At 42.7% G+C, this 21,454-nt stretch overlaps 2 protein-coding genes and 1 long non-coding RNA gene across 4 annotated transcripts; 2 read left to right on the top strand and 1 right to left on the bottom strand.

The window, feature by feature from the left end:
- Positions 1-913: 913 nt before the first annotated feature.
- mettl23 (methyltransferase like 23) lies at positions 914-5,959 on the bottom strand. Of its 2 annotated transcripts, none has more exons than XM_037792008.1 (5): positions 5,240-5,959; positions 3,358-3,462; positions 3,036-3,273; positions 1,609-1,693; positions 914-1,259 (listed from the first exon to the last, which is right to left on the bottom strand). In XM_037792008.1, exons 1-5 carry the CDS (start codon positions 5,342-5,344, stop codon positions 1,010-1,012), a joined length of 783 nt encoding a protein of 260 aa, XP_037647936.1. In that variant the 5' UTR covers positions 5,345-5,959; the 3' UTR covers positions 914-1,009. The 2 variants fall into 2 exon arrangements, with proteins under 2 accessions (XP_037647936.1, XP_037647935.1); XM_037792007.1 differs by having other exon boundaries at positions 3,036-3,291.
- jmjd6 (jumonji domain containing 6, arginine demethylase and lysine hydroxylase) lies at positions 5,949-20,429 on the top strand. The gene is made up of 6 exons (XM_037792006.1): positions 5,949-6,161; positions 11,836-12,224; positions 12,748-13,034; positions 15,461-15,596; positions 16,311-16,449; positions 17,939-20,429. Exons 1-6 carry the CDS (start codon positions 6,033-6,035, stop codon positions 18,068-18,070), a joined length of 1,212 nt encoding a protein of 403 aa, XP_037647934.1. The 5' UTR covers positions 5,949-6,032; the 3' UTR covers positions 18,071-20,429.
- LOC119501567 lies at positions 13,047-15,436 on the top strand. Its single transcript, XR_005209858.1, has 3 exons — positions 13,047-13,898; positions 14,162-14,536; positions 14,611-15,436. It is a non-coding gene; the product is annotated as an uncharacterized LOC119501567 (long non-coding RNA).
- Positions 20,430-21,454: the final 1,025 nt, after the last annotated feature.

Consider the following 21,454-nt stretch of genomic DNA (forward strand, 5'->3'; position numbering starts at 1 on the left):
GCAGCGGTCTGTTATACCTAGCAACGGCCTGTTATACGTAGCAACGGCCTGTTATACGTAGCAACGGTCTGTTATACCTAGCAACGGCCTGTTATACGTAGCAACGGCCTGTTATACGTAGCAACGGTCTGTTATACGTAGCAACGGTCTGTTATACGTAGCAGCGGTCTGTTATACCTAGCAACGGCCTGTTATACGTAGCAACGGCCTGTTATACGTAGCAACGGTCTGTTATACCTAGCAACGGCCTGTTATACGTAGCAACGGCCTGTTATACGTAGCAACGGTCTGTTATACGTAGCAACGGTCTGTTATACGTAGCAACGGCCTGTTATACATAGCAACGGCCTGTTATAAAGAAATAACAGACCGTAGAACGGCGTGATCGACCATCAGAATGGAGTATTCAACAAAGCCGTGTAATAAATAATAATAATAAAACTCTGTGTAAGGAGTTATTCTATTGGATGAGTAGCCTACTTTTATTTTTGATACTTAAAAGTACATTTTGGTGTAATATTTCTTTACTTTACTACTTTTACTTGCAACGGAGTATTTTTATATGGTGGAATGGAAACTTTGAAAGTGCAAACAGGTTTATTATCTTCCGACTGGAGAGATTTCACCACAGTTGGTTGCAGCTGAATAAAACCCTGCAGATATAACAGACATATATACATGTATATATATATGTCTATATGTCTATGGATACGACAGTACAACAGACATACTGTATGTTCTTCTTGTTTTGGCGTCGGAGGCCATGACTCGGTGGTTTAATGAGCTGCTGCCCTCTGGAGGTCACCAGAGAAACGGGAACTATTAGTGTTTCAAATATGAACCAGTCATGTGTATATTTCATAATAATAATAATAATAATAATAATATAATGAATAATGATATTTCATGAACATTTCAGTGACTGAAAACACTTTAATCAACACCTTTTATTACATATTATATTACAACACATAACTATAACTATTACGTTGTCCACCTTCAGAGAGCTTTAGTGATTCCAGTAACCAGCCGGAGGAGTTGAACGTCTCCTTATGTCCTCTGGGAGACATGAATCATGTGTTACGGTCCAACGTCTTCTGTCTTCTGTCTTCAGCGTGATGATCATCATGAGGACGCTGTGGTTTCCTGGTAGAGTCGATCCAGCCAGCTCCGGTTTATCTGCATCGAAGGTTTCCAGCTGAACGTCGACACAGTTCAGCTTCCACCTGTCGAGCAACGCTTCAACAGACCAGTCGGCACTGAGACACCGGGAGGACACAGAGGACGAAGAGGAGGAAGAGGAGGAGGAAGAGGAGGAGGACAAAGGTTAAAACTGAAGCAGTGACACAAAGCACAGATGTCAGGTTTAACTATAATAACTTAATAACATAACTACGGTCTAAAGGTTATTGTATATTATTGTATATTATTTTATATTATTCTATATTATTTTATATTATTCTATATTATTTTATATTATTCTACATTTTATATTATTGTATATTATTTTATATTATTGTATATTATTTTATATTATGGTATATTATTCTATATTATTCTATATTATTGTATAATAATTGTATAATAATTGTGATAATGTCTCAGCACCTCCTCTCCTGGTACGCGGTCCAGAACTGAGCTCTGGGGTTCTTCCTCAGAAGGAAAGACACAGTCAGGAGGACGTCTTCAAAATCTGGAACAGGTTACAAACGTTTAGTCACTCAGGTTCACGTGCACACTGCCAGGTCACAAGTATGTGCACGTAGGAGACAACGACAGGACGTAGGAGAGGAGGACAGGAGTTGGGAGAGGAGGACAGGACGTAGGAGAGGAGGACAGGAGTTGGGAGAGGAGGACAGGACGTAGGAGAGGAGGACAGGACGTAGGAGAGGAGGACAGGACGTAGGAGAGGAGGACAGGAGGTAGGAGAGGAGGACAGGACGTAGGAGAGGAGGACAGGAGTTGGGAGAGGAGGACAGGACGTAGGAGAGGAGGACAGGACGTAGGAGAGGAGGACAGGAGGTAGGAGAGGAGGACAGGACGTAGGAGAGGAGGACAGGACGTAGGAGACGACGTGACGTAGTCGATGACGTAGGTGATGACGTGACGTAGGTGACGACGTGACGTAGGTGACGACGTGACTTAGGTGACGACGTGACGTAGGTGACGAAGTGACTAAGGTGACGACGTGACGTAGGCGACGACGTGACTTAGGCGACGCCGTGACGTCGGCGACGACGTGTCGACGTGACGTAGGTGACGACGTCACGTAGGTGACGACGTGATGACGTGACTTAGGTGACGACGTGACGTAGGGGACGACGTGACGTAGGGGACGACGTGACGTAGGCGACGACGTGACGTAGGCGGCGGCGTGACGTAGGCGGCGGCGTGACGTAGGCGACGCTGTGACGTAGGCGACGACGTGACGTAGGCGACGCTGTGACGTAGGCGACGACGTGACGTAGGCGACGACGTGACGTAGGCGACGACGTAGGTGACGACGTGATGACATGACGACGTGATGACGTGACGTAGGTGACGACGTGAGGACATGATGACGTGACGTAGGTGAGGACATGATGACGTGACGTAGGTGATGACGTGACGTAGGTGACGACGTGACGTAGGCGACGACGTGACGTAGGCGACGACGACATGATGTAGGTGATGACGTGATGTAGGTGACGACGTGACGTAGGCGACGACGTGACGTAGGCGACGACGTGACGTAGGCGACGACGTGACATAGGCGACGACGTGACGTAGGCGACGATGACAGGACGAAGGTGACGACGTGACGGAGGTGACGACATGACGTAGGCGACGACGTGACGTAGGCGACGACGTGACGTAGGCGACGACGTGACGTAGGCGACGATGTGACATAGGCGACGATGACAGGACGAAGGTGACGACATGACGGAGGCGACGATGACGATGACAGGACGTAGGTGACAACGACAGGACGTAGGTGACGTGGACAGGACACATACATACTACGAGGTCATAAGCATGTGGACATAGGAACCAACCCTGTGGCTCGTAGAAGACGTCCGATCCCAAGATGATGTCCATCTCGGGAAGCAGAACGAGCTCAGGTGAGACTTCCCCCCAGGTGAGGCCCAGCACGCCGACATCACGGAGGCCGTTGGCCTCACAGCTGCGCCTGCAGTTCTCCAGACACACTGGAGTCTCAGCGCTGTCCGACAGGATCACCTTCGCACCGCACCTGGCAGCCACCACGCCCGGTAGACTCACACCTGCACCGAGCTGCGGAGACACACACACCTCACAAACAGTTTACAAGATGACCGCTCACAATCCCAAACTGTGAGATGAAAGTCTCGTCCTCACCTCCAGCACCGTCCTGTCTCTCAGCTGGTGTCTCTGTGTCCACAGATACTGAGCCAGAACCACGGCACAGGGCCACACATACATCCCATACTGGGCATCCAGAACCTGACGAGAGGATCACAGGTAAACACACAGGTAAACACACAGGTAACTACACACAGGTAGGTAAACACACAGGTAGACACACAGGTAAACACACAGGTAGGTAAACACACAGATAAACACACAGGTAAACACACAGGTCAACACACAGGTAAACACACAGGTAAACACACAGGTAAACACACAGGTAGGTAAACACACAGGTAGGCAAACACACAAGTAGGTAAACACACAGGTAAACACGCAGGTAGACACACAGGTAAACACACAGGTAGGCAAACACACAGGTAGGTAAACACACAGGTAAACACGCAGGTAACTACACAGGTAAACACACAGGTAGACACACAGGTAAACACACAGGTAAACACACAGGTAGGCAAACACACAGGTAGGTAAACACACAGGTAAACACGCAGGTAACTACACAGGTAAACACACAGGTAGACACACAGGTAGACACACAGGTAAACACACAGGTAACTACACAGGTAAACACACAGGTAAACACACAGGTAAACACACAGGTAACTACACAGGTAGGTAAACACACAGGTAACTACACAGGTAAACACACAGGTAGGTAAACACACAGGTAAACACACAGGTAACTACACAGGTAAACACACAGGTAGGTAAACACACAGGTAACTACACAGGTGAACACACAGGTAAACACACAGGTAGGTAAACACACAATACACACAGGTAAACACACAGGTAACTACCAAAGAGTGATGAGAACAAAACACAACTAGCATATTGGACATTTTAACCACACCTTGCATATCAATCCACAAAATGTACGAGACAGTTTCAAGATATTAGACAATTTCTGAATAACCTCCAGTCTTCTAGAGATCATCCATCACAGTCCGTAGTGATTCTACTGGACGCCTACAGACATCCAGTTATATTAGTTTACATCTGATTTAAATAAAGACATATTGAGTTAGTTTAGTTACTGGATGTATCCAGATAGTTTATATCACACAGTGAAGTCAGTTTCACACAGAAGTTCATTAACAGCTGCTGGACCTGCAGTATCATCATGTACATTAAAGCTGGAACAGACAGGGACTGACCTCAGGTATGGAGACAGACAGGGACTGACCTCAGGGATGGAGACAGACAGGGACTGACCTCAGGTATGGAGACAGACAGAGACTGACCTCAGGGATGGAGACAGACAGGGACTGACCTCAGGGATGGAGACAGACAGGGACTGACCTCAGGGATGGAGACAGACAGGGACTCAGGTATGGAGACAGACAGGGACTGACCTCAGGGATGGAGACAGACAGGGACTGACCTCAGGGATGGAGACAGACAGGGACTGACCTCAGGGATGGAGACAGACAGGGACTGACCTCAGGGATGGAGACAGACAGGGACTCAGGTATGGAGACAGACAGGGACTGACCTCAGGGATGGAGACAGACAGGGACTGACCTCAGGTATGGAGACAGACAGGGACTGACCTCAGGGATGGAGACAGACAGGGACTCAGGTATGGAGACAGACAGGGACTCAGGTATGGAGACAGACAGGGACTGACCTCAGGGATGGAGACAGACAGGGACTGACCTCAGGGATGGAGACAGACAGGGACTGACCTCAGGTATGGAGACAGACAGGGACTGACCTCAGGGATGGAGACAGACAGGGACTGACCTCAGGGATGGAGACAGACAGGGACTGACCTCAGGGATGGAGACAGACAGGGACTCAGGTATGGAGACAGACAGGGACTCAGGTATGGAGACAGACAGGGACTGACCTCAGGGATGGAGACAGACAGGGTGTCTCTGTTGTTGTCTTTAAAGGTGAACTGTCTGTCTGCTCTGCTGGGTGTCTCTGGTGTCTCTGGTCCTCTGGGCTCCATCCTGCTGGTTAAAACTCCTTCAATTACATCATCACATCTCCAGCTAGTATTCAGACTCTTTGTCTTCTGGGGAGGAATTCGTTAAACCAATTTAATTGATCTTTATATTGATCTTGATATTGATGTTTGATCACTAGCAGCCACGCTGAAGTCTACTTCCTTGTGATGTGTGGACGCGAACGAGTCGGTTCTTTGAGCCGGTTCTTTTAAGTGAACGATGGGAGCCGGCTCCCGTCCGAGAGACGTTTTTTTTTTTCTTTCTTTAATTAATTCAAGGCTGAATGATAGGACGCTTCCCGGCATTGGACGCTTGATGGGCTGTCACTAGACACAGGCTGTCCCCACCTGATTGGACGAACGCTTTCACTGGCTTCTCTTCTTGGTGAACTGAGCCAAATGATCTGGATCACTAAAAAGAGCCTTAATTCCCATCACGACTGTTTCCGTGTTGACCACGACAACAAAAAGAAGACACTTCAACAGCCAATCAAATCAACACAAAATGCCTGGCGGGAAGGCTTAAGCTACATCCTGTCCAATCAGCGTTTAGCTCTGGCGGGCCGTGATAGCCAATGAGCTTTCTGTTCCGGCTACAGGGGGCGGGCTCTAGTGATGTCATCAGTTGCCTTCAGCAGTGTGTTGACTAGCAGCCGCAGCTAGCTGAGTTAGCTCCACAGCTAGCTTCAGAATGAACCATAAGAGTAAGAAGCGGATTAAAGAGGCGAAGCGGAGCGCCAGACCGGAGCTGAAGGACTCTTTGGACTGGATCAGACACGACTACCAGGACTCCTTCGACGTGTCGCATCGCAGCGTGAAGGTAAACTCTCCATGGAGCATCCAGGCTGAGCTAACAGGAGCTAACAGTAGCTAGCCGCAGCCAAGGCCTATAGAAGGAGGCTGCATCACGCGTCATATTTCCGGGTGGTATTGTGCATGCGCAGTAGAATCTGGTCTGCACTCGCCGAAATTGAGCCAATCAAAACGCAGCTTGAGTTACACTGCGCATGCGCTGTACCCTATACTACAAGACCCGCGTCCCAGCCTCCTCCTATAGGCCTTGACTGCAGCAGGAGTGCAGCTGGTCACGTAGACAGCGAGCTGCTGTTACACCAAGTCACACATATATATCACTAAGTTATATATCACTAAGTTATATATCACTAAGTCACACATACTGTATATATCACTAAGTTATATATCACTAAGTCACACATACTGTATATATCACTATGTTATATATCACTAAGTTATATATCACACATACTGTATATATCACTAAGTTATATATCACTATGTTATATATCACTAAGTCACATATACTGTATATATCACTAAGTCACACATACTGTATATATCACTAAGTTATATATCACTAAGTCACACATACTGTATATATCACTAAGTTATATATCACTAAGTCACATATATATATCACTAAGTCACACATACTGTATATATCACTAAGTTGTATATCACTAAGTCACATATATATATCACTAAGTCACACATACTGTATATATCACTAAGTTATATATCACTAAGTCACATATATATATCACTAAGTCACACATACTGTATATATCACTAAGTTATATATCACTATGTTATATATCACTAAGTCACATATATATATCACTAAGTCACACATACTGTATATATCACTAAGTTATATATCACTAAGTCACACATACTGTATATATCACTAAGTTATATATCACTAAGTCACACATACTGTATATATCACTAAGTTATATATCACTAAGTCACATATATATCACTAAGTCACACATACTGTATATATCACTAAGTTGTATATCACTAAGTCACATATATATATCACTAAGTCACACATACTGTATATATCACTAAGTTATATATCACTAAGTCACATATATATATCACTAAGTCACACATACTGTATATATCACTAAGTTATATATCACTAAGTCACACATACTGTATATATCACTAAGTTATATATCACTAAGTCACACATACTGTATATATCACAAAGTCACATATATATCACTAAGTCACTCATACTGTATATATCACTAAGTTATATATCACTAAGTCACATATATATATCACTAAGTCACACATACTGTATATATCACTAAGTTATATATCACTAAGTCACATATATATATCACTAAGTCACACATACTGTATATATCACTAAGTTATATATCACTAAGTTATACATCACTAAGTCACATATATATATCACTAAGTCACACATACTGTATATATCACTAAGTTATATATCACTAAGTCACATATATATCACTAAGTCACACATACTGTATATATCACTAAGTTGTATATCACTAAGTCACATATATATATCACAAAGTCACACATACTGTATATATCACTAAGTTATATATCACTAAGTCACATATATATCACTAAGTCACACATACTGTATATATCACTAAGTTATATATCACTAAGTCACATATATATATCACTAAGTCACACATACTGTATATATCACTAAGTTATATATCACTAAGTCACATATATATATCACTAAGTCACATATATATATATCACTAAGTTGTATATCACTAAGTCACATATATATGTCACTAAGTTATATATCACTAAGTTGTATATCACTAAGTCACATATATATGTCACTAAGTTGTATATCACTAAGTCACATATATATGTCACTAAGTTATATATCACTAAGTTGTATGTCACTAAGTCACATATATATGTCACTAAGTTATATATCACTAAGTTGTATGTCACTAAGTCACATATATATGTCACTAAGTTATATATCACTAAGTCACATATATATATATATATATATCACTAAGTCACATATATATCACTAAGTTGTATATCACTAAGTTATATATCACTAAGTCACATTATTAGTTTAATTTCAGGCTCTGACATCTTTTTATTTAACTTCATCACATACTTAATGTTACTAGTAACAGCTAGAGTAGCAGTAACACTCATTTATTACTGTCTTTATTTACAAATTTTCAAAATAAAGAATGCACATAAAAATAAAAGAATAACAATAAGGCATTAAACAATAAAACACTAAACAGTAAGGCATTAAACAATAAGGTATTAAATTAAAGGGAAATCAAAAGTATTGACCGTAAAATGTGAATCCTTGTGTGTCACTTAACAAAACGTGCTCTGATGTCCTTAGAGGACGAAAATGTCTGCATAAAATTATATATTATAAAATATAATATATTATTATTTTCCACGTTTTGTAGAATTTTAACCCTTAAAATGCCAGTTGGTTTACATAATGCCACTGTTGTTTTTTCTATATACTAAATGCTAGGTTGATTTTTTTCCACAGTCTGTGATATGTCAATGATTTATTTTAATGCATTTTTTATTTTTTGTGTGCAGGAAAACAGCATGTTTAGGGCAAACATGGTGGAAATAGTAAAAAGTCCAGTGTTGAAGCAAGCGAGGGCTTTAGGTTTAAGAGAATACATGATTTTATGCTGTAATGGCTGCGAGGTCAAAAAGTGTGGTTTTAATGGATTTCAATGGGGACATTTTTGTCTGAGTGTATTTTTGGCTACACAGTTTATTATAGATTCAAGTATTCAGTATTACTGGAAATGTAAATAATTGCTGACAATGATCCTGATCTATCTGACTTCAGGACATCTCTGACTACAGACATGCTGAAAATCAAACATTTTACTGGATTCATTTAGAGGTTTTTCACAAGTTAAAGTCTCTAGAAGTATATGATTCAACTTTTTCCCTTCATGGTCTAGAGCAGGGGTCAGCAACCTGCGTCTCTTCAGCTCCGCTCCAGAGACTCTCTGTGGATTTAAAAAAAATAAATAGTGGAAATTAATAACATTTAGTTACAAATAGTTTACATTTTCATTTTTATTTCTCATTGTTGTAGGTCTATGGTACGACGGTATGACGTATACGAGTATTAGGGCCACATTGAGGGAAAAAATACATCTGAGATTTAGAGAATAAAGTCATAGGTTTACAAGAAAAAAAGTCGTAGTATTACGACAATCAAGCCTTAATATTATAAAGTAGTAATTTGTCGTGTTATTTTCTTTTTTTCTCGTAAACTTCGGACTTTTTTTCTCGTTTTCCCTCAATGTGGTCCTAATACTCCGTAGTACATTGTCTCTTTGGCCCTCACTGCATTAGACTTATATACTATATACTGAGACTATAAACTGCGTTACCTTCATCACAATGATTACATGTTTTGCAGCTCCAGACAGATTTTTATTTTTTTGCCTAAATGGATCTTTGATAGTAAAGGTTGTTGACCCCCTGATCTAGAGTTAAAAAAGTTAACAAAAATCCCAATAAATTGAAATATTGAATCACAATACTTAAAAATCACAATACATAAGGAATAGGCACCCAGGTATGGTGATAGTATTGAATCAGGAGATAGGTGTTTCGTCCCAGTCCTAATAAAAACTGTAACTTTGGAAGATCTCCACTTGATTTGACTTCATGTGTATTCGGCTGAAGCTTCGTACTAACTTCAGATAAACTTTAGAATATATTTTTTGCACAAAACGTGATTTTGTCATCCCATCGCTTGCATTGAAGATGCTTGAAGAAGGGATCTTTTAATGGCCAGTATGAACCGGAGGAATGATTACAGCAAGTAAAACCTGTTTCAGTTTCAGCAGACTTAAAAGACTGTGAAGCAGCGTTGGTCTGTCAGCATGATTCCTACAGTTAGCAGGGGAGCACTGAACACTCACAAAACAACCAAACGCAGAGCTGCAGTTATTTCAGGGCTGTAACATTAGAAGAAGCTCATTCTCAGCAAAGTGAGTTAAGAAATAGCCACAGCTGATGTGGTGTTATGTTGTTGTGCCACAGTCTGGGAGGGTGTTGCCTTCAGCTAACCAAAGAGGTGTTAAAAACAAATTTATAAAACAGCACTGACCTGCATTACTCAACACAAGAATGTGTACTTCAAACACACACACAAACACACACACACACCCTTTTCTGTGTGTCCTGATATCAGCTCCAGTTTGAGCCTCTTTATATTTGATCTTTTCAGAAAGCTGAACATTTTGAAAACCCAGGTCTTTTAATGACACGTACCGTACTGTACTGTAACGTACCATACCGTTATACTGTACCGTACTGTACCGTACCGTACTGTACTGTACCGTACCGTACTGTAACGTACCATACCGTTATACTGTACCGTACCGTACTGTACCGTACTGTACTGTAACGTACCATACCGTTATACTGTACCGTACTGTACTGTACCGTACTGTACTGTAACGTACCATACTGTACCGTACCATACCGTTATACTGTACCGTACCGTACTGTACCGTACCGTACTGTAACGTACCATACCGTTATACTGTACCGTACTGTACTGTACTGTACCGTACTGTAACGTACCATACTGTACCGTACCGTACCGTACTGTACCGAAGCTTTGACATGTCCTCGCTCAAAGATTAGGAAATATATAATGTTGAAAATGCCTCATCGTGTAGGAGTGTAACGATACGTTTTTACAACGATATTGATGCGTATCCCTTTCCATGGTTCCGATACGATTCAAGGACGATATTTGGCTCATCTAGAGCGATAAATACGATTCAATGACTTTAAATCAATACAGTGTGACTGAAATAAATATGTGATACGGGATAGAGCAGGTCAGGATTCCTCAAAGTTTTTCTTGTAAGGGAATCAGGGATAAATTGATTATGGATATAAACAAGTAACAACGATTAATGGCAAATACATACAGCTTTTATTAGGAAATAATAAAAAGTGCAACTTCAGGACCCGCTGCTTCAGTTCTCAAGATACAAGGCAGTGAAATATTTAACAACAAATATAATAAACCAACTTCTATTCAGGTTAAATGAACTGTGGTTTAACAAGTGCACGCCGTGTTAGCAGGTGCGTGGAAAGACTGGTCAGGTTTCCGTTGTAAACGGCAAACAGCGAGTGATTTATCGAGGACGTCTCCCTTTTTACAAAAGCCAAAATGTTTCCACACGCCGGACCTTAAACACGGCTTGAATCTCTCTCTCTCTCGTCTGGCTCTTCGCCGCCATCAGCCTGCTTCGTTTTGTTGTCGTCTTTCTCAGATTGGCGCTGCTGGAGCATGTCGATGACATCATACACAGGGAGAGTGAACCGGAGTAACGTTTAACATTTCATTACTATTAAAAGTGCTAAAAAACACATCCATATAAAGTTTGTCGTGCTTAAATACAAGGTGCAAATTCTTAGTATCGATAGATTATTTACCTTGTAAATTGATTTGGTATCGATATACGTCTCCCGTGAAGGACAACCTGCCGAGTACCTATCGATGTAGTTGGATCGTAGGATTATAAATCGATCCATCATGTAGTAGATGAATCGTTACACCCTTATTATCGTGTAACAGAATATGTTGTTATCCAGATGGAAATGCCTTCACAACACTGACCTGATATCTGCCTGTGTTACAGGACAACGTTGAGCGCGTGGACACCCTCCATCTCAGCCCCGAGGAGTTCATCCAGCGCTTCGAGCGGCCCTACAAGCCCGTTGTCCTGCAGAACAGCCAGGAGAGCTGGCCCGCCCGGGAAAAATGGACTCTGGAGCGCCTCAAACGCAAATACCGCAACCAGAAATTCAAGTGCGGGGAGGACAACGACGGGTACTCCGTGAAGATGAAGATGAAGTACTACATGGAGTACCTGGAGACCACCAGGGACGACAGCCCGCTCTACATCTTCGACAGCAGCTACGGTGAACACGCCAAACGCCGGAAGCTGCTGGAGGACTACCAGGTGCCCGTCTTCTTCAGGGACGACCTGTTCCAGTTTGCAGGAGAGAAGCGCAGACCGCCGTACAGGTTGGATCTTTGTTTATTACACTTTACAGCTAATTAAAGGTTCCCTGTGGAGTTATAGATGCTACGGATAAAATACTTCGACTTCGGATTTGAAAAAAATCTGCTTTGTAAATGTTTAAGAGGAAGGAAATGCAATTTTATTAGTTTACAAGAAAACTCCACAGTACACCTTTTAACAACAAACTTATCAGAATGAATAAAGCTTCATCATAATAAATCTGCTAATTACTTTCTCAATTAATCGATTCATCTTTTAGAGTATAAAATGTCAAAAACGCGACGTCTTCTTGTGTCTCGTTTTGTCCGACCAACAGTCGAAATATGAAAACATTTAGTGTATAGTGAGTCATTACATTAGAGATGATTTACTGGAAGGTGTGGATGTGATTGATCACCCTGAGGGACAAAGTAAGGACTTGTTAACTGTCAACGAGTCTGAGTTTGCTTGTTGAGCAGAAGAAGAGGACGTTTCAGAGACAGATGACGGTACAGCTCACTGGTTTGTCCTCTGGTCTCCTCACAGGTGGTTCGTAATGGGCCCGGCTCGCTCCGGCACCGGCATCCACATCGACCCGCTGGGCACCAGCGCCTGGAACGCCCTGGTTCAAGGACACAAGAGGTGGTGTCTGTTCCCCACCAACACACCCCGAGAGCTCATCAAGGTGACCAGAGAGGACGGGGGCAACCAGCAGGACGAGGCTATCACCTGGTTCAACGTGGTTTACCCCAGAACGCAGCAGCCAAACTGGCCTCCAGAGTTCACACCGCTGGAGATCCTCCAAAGACCCGGGGAGACCGTTTTTGTGCCTGGTCAGTGAAGAAATTTCATTTTCTAAATCTTATTAAGCCTCCATCTGATTTACAACGTCAAAGGACGGTTAAAGAAAGGCGGTAGAGGACGGTAAAGAAAGGCGGTAGAGGACGGTAAAGAAAGGCGGTAGAGGACGGTAAAGAAAGGCGGTAGAGGACGGTAAAGAAAGGCGGTAGAGGACGGTAGAGGACGGTAAAGAAAGCCGGTAGAGGACGGTGAAGAAAGGCGGTAGAGGACGGTGAAGAAAGGCGGTAGAGGACGGTGAAGAAAGGCGGTAGAGGACGGTGAAGAAAGGCGGTAGAGGACGGTGAAGAAAGGCGGTAGAGGACGGTGAAGAAAGGCGGTAGAGGACGGTAAAGAAAGGCGGTAGAGGACGGTGAAGAAAGGCGGTAGAGGACGGTGAAGAAAGACGGTAGGGGACGGTAAAGAAAGGCGGTAGAAGGCGGTAGAGGACAGACGGTAAAGAAAGGCGGTAGAGGACAGACGGTAAAGAAAGGCGGTAGAGGACGGTGAAGAAAGGTGGTAGAGGACGGTGAAGAAAGGCGGTAGAGGACGGTAAAGAAAGGCGGTAGAGGACGGTAAAGAAAGGCGGTAGAGGACGGTAAAGAAAGGCAGTAGAGGACGGTGAAGAAAGACGGTAGGGGACGGTGAAGAAAGACGGTAGGGGACGGTAAAGAAAGGCAGTAGAGGACGGTAAAGAAAGGCAGTAGAGGACGGTGAAGAAAGACGGTAGGGGACGGTAAAGAAAGGCGGTAGAGGACGGTAAAGAAAGGCGGTAGAAGGCGGTAGAGGACAGACGGTAAAGAAAGGCGGTAGAGGACAGACGGTAAAGAAAGGCGGTAGAGGACAGACGGTAAAGAAAGGTGGTAGGGGACGGTGAAGAAAGACGGTAGGGGACGGTAAAGAAAGGCAGTAGAGGACGGTAAAGAAAGGCAGCAGAGGACGGTAAAGAAAGGCAGTAGAGGACGGTGAAGAAAGACGGTAGGGGACGGTGAAGAAAGACGGTAGGGGATGGTAAAGAAAGGCAGTAGAGGACGGTAAAGAAAGGCAGTAGAGGACGGTGAAGAAAGACGGTAGGGGACGGTAAAGAAAGGCGGTAGAGGACGGTAAAGAAAGGCGGTAGAAGGCGGTAGAGGACAGACGGTAAAGAAAGGCGGTAGAGGACAGACGGTAAAGAAAGGTGGTAGAGGACGGTAAAGAAAGCCGGTAGAGGACGGTAAAGAAAGGCGGTAGAGGACGGTAAAGAAAGGCGGTAGAGGACGGTAAAGAAAGGCGGTAGAGGACGGTAAAGAAAGGCGGTAGAGGACGGTAAAGAAAGGCGGTAGAGGACGGTAAAGAAAGGCGGTAGAGGATGGTAAAGAAAGGCGGTAGAGGACAGACGGTAAAGAAAGGCGGTAGAGGTCAGACGGTAAAGAAAGGCGGTAGAGGACGGGTAAAGAAAGCCGGTAGAGGACAGACGGTAAAGAAAGGCGGTAGAGGACGGTGAAGAAAGGCGGTAGAGGTCAGACGGTAAAGAAAGCCTGTAGAGGACGGTAAAGAAAGGCGGTAGAGGACGGGTAAAGAAAGCTGGTAGAGGACAGACGGTAAAGAAAGGCGGTAGAGGATGGTAAAGAAAGGCGGTAGAGGACGGTGAAGAAAGGCGGTAGAGGACAGACGGTAAAGAAAGGCGGTAGAGGACGGTAAAGAAAGCCGGTAGAGGACGGTAAAGAAAGGCGGTAGAGGACGGGTAAAGAAAGCCGGTAGAGGACAGACGGTAAAGAAAGGCGGTAGAGGATGGTAAAGAAAGCCGGTAGAGGACGGTGAAGAAAGCCGGTAGAGGACAGACGGTAAAGAAAGGCGGTAGAGGATGGTAAAGAAAGCCGGTAGAGGACGGTAAAGGAAGCCGGTAGAGGACGGTAAAGAAAGCCGGTAGAAGATGGTAAAGAAAGCCGGTAAAGGACGGGTAAAGAAACACGTGGGATTTGTTGACAACCAGATTGTGAAGACGTTGGATTCACCTCCCGGTCATGCTGGTTGTTGTTTGTGGTGTTTTTACTGGTTTACAAGCCAGTCCAGCAGAAACCAGACTGGTTCTGGTCCACATCAGCTCAGCAGAGACCCGCCGGTGTGTTGACAGTTTAGACGTCTCCGTGACCCAGATTCACCTAATGCTACCAGAGCTGGATTACATCCAGGATTTAGACTGTAGATTAAACCACAGACACAACAACCACCTGTGAGACGTCTGTTCAGGCTCATCATGACACGCTGCTGCTTTGTTTACTATATCATCTGACCAACTCACTTTCAGACTGCTTCAAACTGACAAAGTCACATATATGTTGTGTTTTATAAGTATATTAACGTATTGTTAATAAACTCAAACACAGTGTGAGGACGGAGTTTGTGTTTCTGATGTTAATGGTAACTAGCTGTGTGTCCGCAGGCGGGTGGTGGCACGTGGTCCTCAACATGGACACGACCATCGCCGTCACTCAGAACTTCGCCAGCACGACCAACTTCCCCATCGTGTGGCACAAAACTGTCCGAGGGCGACCCAAACTCTCCAGGAAGTGGTACCGGTAAGGATTCAACGCCGCCGCCACGTCAGAAACACACCTTTAGCTGTACACACCAGAGATTAGACTCATCCCAGGACGTCAGGACGTTTATTACTCTTTAACTTTAAACCTATAAAACTCCAACGACCCACCGGCAGACCCACCGGCAGACCCACCGGCAGACCCACCGGCAGACCCACCGGCAGACCCACCGGCGGACCCGGCCGCTCATCTGGCTGTCAGAGGTTGTGCTGGGCTCTCGGGCTCCAGAATCTGGTGATACCATACGTATCACGGTACAGCCGTAACGATTAGATATGACAAACACTTCCGTTGGGTAAACTTCTCAGAAACCCTCTTATTGTCAATGTTTTCAATGTTTTTCAGACTTTTTTTTTTGGAGCTGGAGGTATGATATAAGTTTATACACTATAGGTCAGATATATACAGTACCATAAATATGTATATGTATGGGTATTGTGGTACGGTGACACTCATTGGTTAAAGTTCTACTTATTCCTACTAATCTTTGTGAATGTTTGAAGTACGTTTTTTATTTAGAACGGTCCCTCTTGTGACATGAAGTATTTAGTTGGACGTCGTCTCCTCCTGTTATTACAGTGTGATCTCTGGTCTCTTTCTGAGGTAGAACGTGTACAGGCGTCCGTGCACTCAGTAATCATAAAGACGTGATTCAGTTGTGTAAAGTGTGTGTTTGTTGCCGGTTGTTTTCAGGATCTTGAAGCAGGAGCGGCCCGACCTGGCAGCGCTGGCAGACAAAGTGGACCTTCAGGAGTCGACGGGCATCGCCTCAGACAGCTCCAGTGATTCTTCATCATCATCATCCTCCAGCTCGTCCGACTCCGACTCTGATGTATGTGCTGAAACACACACACACATACACACACACACACACACACACACACACACACACACACATAAACACTCTCTAGGTATCATTTATATATCAAGTTTAGGACCATTCTTAAGACCATTTCCACTTCTTTTATACATAACGAACAATATTATAAAAGTAAACAAAATGTATGTCTTTGAATTATGTAAAGCAGCACATATCCTTATATTATATTTATTCAGAGAAAGACTTTAAATGGGGGGGTGGTATGTGAGCCATGCTAACTTTAGCCTAGTTTATCTTTGTAGTAATTCCCTTATTTATTTACTCTATTCTTTCAATTTTCCCTTTTAATTATTTATTCTTATTTATTTATGCATGATTGATTTTCTCTTTGCATTTCACCCCTTATTTATTTCTGTATATACAAAATAAATACAAAATAAATGCAAAAATAAATAAAGCTCAAAATTAATAAAATTAAAAAAATACTCAGAAATTAATAAAAATAAATACATACATTTTAAATATATATATATGTACATAAAATAATTGAAAAATAAATGCAAAAATAAATATATACATTTTAAAATTAATTAAAATAAATAAATACATACATTTTAAATATATATATATATATATATATATATATATATATATATATATATATAATTGAAAAATAAATGCAATAATGAATAAATATAAACAAAATAAATGCAAAAATAAATAAATACATTTTAAATTAATTAAAATAAATACATAAACAAATAAAAGGGAAAATTAAACAGAAGAGTAAATAAATAAGGGAATTAATACAAAGATGGATAAATAAATTAAGATGCAAATTAAAACAGAAACATCGATTTATGTCACATTTTTTCAATTCATTAATGACTACATTTATTTTTTAAATATTATTTTTGATTCATTTAATGCTATATTTATTTATTAATCAGGTCATTTATTTTTGATTTTGGCTGTTAATTCTATTAATTTAGAGATTTTAATAAAAGTCTCTAGAAGTGTATGATTCAACTTGTTCCCTTCATGGTCTAGTGCTGAAAAAAGTAAACAATAAATCGTAATATTGATTTGCAATACTTAAAAATCACCATACATATTGAATCAGCAGCCAGGTACGGTGATAGTAAAGAATCAGGAGATACAGGAGGTGTGTCGTCTCAGCCCTAATAGACAATCAGAAGACTAAAGTACAGTTAGATCATAAACATTAATTAGAAAATGGATCCAGGAGGATGTGGAGAAACTTCCAAATGTCACCACGTGACCTCGTGTCCAGCGCGGAAACCTGGAAGAAGCAACGTGCGCTTTAATGGTAACTGAGAAGCAGTTGTGAGATCTGGAGTCGTGCTGAACTCACAGTGACAATCCTGCTTCTGTAAATCCTGCCTGTCAGGATCACATGTGTCACATGCTGCCAACAGGTGCCAACATGTGACACATGTCCGTAACATGACACACGTCTGAACACTTTGTCCTCCCGCAGGCGGCGTCGGGCTCCGAGGGGGACGCCATGTCTCACCGCAGGAAGAAGAGACGGACCTGCGGGACGACGGCCAACGGAGACACCAGCAGCCAGGACGACTGCGTCAGCAAGGAGAGGAGCTCGTCACGGTGACCTCCGTCCGTCCGGCCGCCTCCAACCCGGTGACTCCACCGCTCGGCATTCACAAACAGCTGCTTCCTGTCTAGTTTAGCCACATGTCTGAATGCAGCTGGAGATCCACTGGAGACCGTCACCACTGTGCTTTTAAATCAATGTCTGTGTGTGTCTGTGGTGGGAAACATGAAGAGAGATTAGAACCAGTAACCAGACTGGTGAGGGAACTGGGCGAGCGTTAGGAGGGCGATGTTGGGAACTCGTCGTGGGCTTTAGAAGTCTCTGAGCTGCTGGGATGGGACAGATGAAGGGATGGGATTATTACTGAGGATCGTCTTTAGACCTTCAGCCACCAGAGGAGGTGAAGACAGATGTTGTCTGGTCGCTTCTGGATCAGCAGCACCAACACACACATCTCTTTACACTTCAGTTTGAACTGATGAAAAGACCAGGAGTCGCTGATAAAACACATCAGGACAGATCACGTGTCTGGAACAGCTAAGTTAACTAGCTAACTCAGCTGTGTTCTAGTCCCAGATCTAATGTGATCTACTGTTGTATCAGTGACTCCTGGTCTTTTCATCAGTCAGGACTTGATAAATTATCTTTTACAAACCTCATCTGTGTGATTCAAACGAGATCATAAAATTATTTTTCTCTCTCCGTTGATCATATTTTTTCTGAAATAAGTTCCGCTGGTGGTCGACAGGAAGGGGCGGGACTAAGACTCTCTATTTTACTTTCCTCTGGTGGTTTGTTTGAAAGTGGGTGGAGGTCGTGTCGTCTCTTCCAGCTGCTGCGTCGCTGATTTAAGGTCATTTAAAGTGTCCCTTTAGTGAGCCAGCAGCCTTAAAGGAAGGAAACACGTTAAATCACGGCTTCAGTGTTTATTCTGGTTTCTGCCGGCTTTGTGCCAAAATGCTGCCGACGTGTTGGGAGGAGCAGCAGGCTCACTGCATGTTGAGTCCTATTAATGTCTGTACAGTAGAGGGCACTACATTCCCCAGAATGCACTGCTTCTGTAGCTCCGGTGGATGGAGGAGCTGATGACGAGCTGATTAGCATTTATTAATCAGGTTGTTGGATAACAGCTGAGCTCTCAGTCGGTGTCAGAGTAGAAGAAGACTTCTCTCATGCTGCTGAGGACGAGTAACTGATCACTGATTTACTGTAGACGACGAGGCAGATCCTGCTTGTTCAACACAATATCACCTAATGAATATGTGTATCTCTGATTCATCTGCTGATCGGAGCTGAAACGTTAATCCACAGACGGAAAATGAATCGGCAACGGTCGAATTTAAATCAAATCTGACAAAAGAAATCTCTCTGTGTGTCTTAATGTGACTATTTCTTCCTCTAGTATGACAGTAAACTGAATCTCTTTGGGTTTTGGACTGTCGGTCGAACAAGACGAGACATTTGAAGACGTCGTCTTGACCTCTGGGAACTTTATTTTTACTCCTGCTGACATTTTAAAGAGCAGAGGTTTCCAACTAAACTACCAGAAGTTGCTTCACTTGTTTGTGTTCAGGAGGAAAATAAAGAGACAATAATTAACTAATGAATAAAGAAGAGAGCAGAGAAGGTTACTGGTTCCTAAAACTGGTTGAAATGTGCTTCTTTTGTTTTGTCACTCCGAGTGTTGTTTTTACAAAAGAAACTGAATGAAAAGAGACTAAAAACTCTAAACCTGGAGAAAACCTTTGTTTGGAAAAATATATATATAAAGAAATGTTGCAGCAATATCCACCTTTACATAATTAATAGTGGTAAAATCAGTTAAATTAAACTCAATACAACAGAAAATATCTTTTATATAATGTCAGAAAACAGTATAATTAGCTAACTCACTAACTTAGCTATGTTCCAAATCATTTTTATATAATGTCAGAAAACAGGTGACGTCTTCAAATGTGCAGATCCGACAGATTCTGACCGATTAAACAGAGAAACTGAGAGAAGTTTATTTAAATAATGACGAGTTATCGGAACGGCTGCTGGTTGATCTTCTGTCGAGTCAAATCTTTGTTCTAAAAACGTGAATTCTTTAAAAGGAGTTCTCCAGACGCCGTAAGTCGCCGTCCGCGTGCAGTCGATGTGAATCTGTGGCTTTAGACTTAAAGTGCCTATAAAGACGTCTGTTAGTGTGACGGAGCGTCGGGGAGGTTTCTGTGTTTTTATCTGCTCTTAAACTGACGTGAAGGCGCCGTGTTGGTCTCTGAGGTCGGTCACATGGCGCCTTCAGGGCGTCACAACTGATCTGGGATCAGCTTTACGTCTTGATGCTGGATCTTGAATCCTGAGGAGCTCAGACGGCCCCCCCCCCCCATGTGATAAATTTTGTTGGTCAATAAAATCTTTTCTATGACTCGAATCATGTTTGTCTGATCATTCTTTATTTATTCAAACCGGTGAAATGTATTTATTGAAATGATCTGACGATGTCAAAACTGAAGGAATCCATCGGTACCAACCGTCACATGCAGCATTTAGTGAGGAAAAACTGTTCATGTCCATTTTCAAAGGGGTCCCTTGACCTCTGACCTCCAGATATGTGAATGAAAATGGGTTCTATGGGTACCCACGAGTCTCCCCTTTACAGACATAACACCATATTACATAAGCTAGGTCTCACTGTGAAGCTGAGACTCTGGTGGATCCAATGAGCCCAACTGGATTCATGTGTGATGATGTTAGTCCCCATAGGAGACCTCACTGTATATAATGACCTTTGGTGACCTCTAGGATAATCACAGCCTCATGAAACTTTACAGACACAAACTAGAGACCTAGAGCATTCAGAGGATGGATGGATCAGACTAGAGACCTAGAGCATTCAGAGGATGGATGGATCAAACTAGAGACCTAGAGCATTCAGAGGATGGATGGATCAAACTAGAGACCTAGAGCATTCAGAGGATGGATGGATCCAACTAGAGACCTAGAGCATTCAGAGGATGGATGGATCCAACTAGAGACCTAGAGCATTCAGAGGATGGATGGATCAAACTAGAGACCTAGAGCATTCAGAGGATGATGTACGTCCAAATAATATCAGCAAAAAGTGTAAAAAAATGACTGAAAAAAAGGCTGAAAACTAAATAAAAAAAATTAAAAAAGGCAGAATAGTCAGGCTGAAAAATTACCGACATTTTTTAAAAAAGGTGGAAGAAACTTTTCAGAAGAAAAGTCCAAAAAATTTCCAAAAAAAGGCTGAAGAACAGTCCATAAAATGTCCACAAAACTGAAAGTATTGACAATAATGTCTGACAAAGTCATAAAAATGCCCGGAAAAGGTCCAAAAAAATGTCCCAAAAAGGCTTGAAAATGTCTCAAAAATTACCAAAAAATGTCTGAAAAAAGGCTGAAAAATGTCCAAAAATGACCAAAAAATGTCCG

This window comes from Sebastes umbrosus, chromosome 14 (assembly GCF_015220745.1).
Source record: "Sebastes umbrosus isolate fSebUmb1 chromosome 14, fSebUmb1.pri, whole genome shotgun sequence".
Classification (NCBI taxonomy): domain Eukaryota; kingdom Metazoa; phylum Chordata; class Actinopteri; order Perciformes; family Sebastidae; genus Sebastes; species Sebastes umbrosus.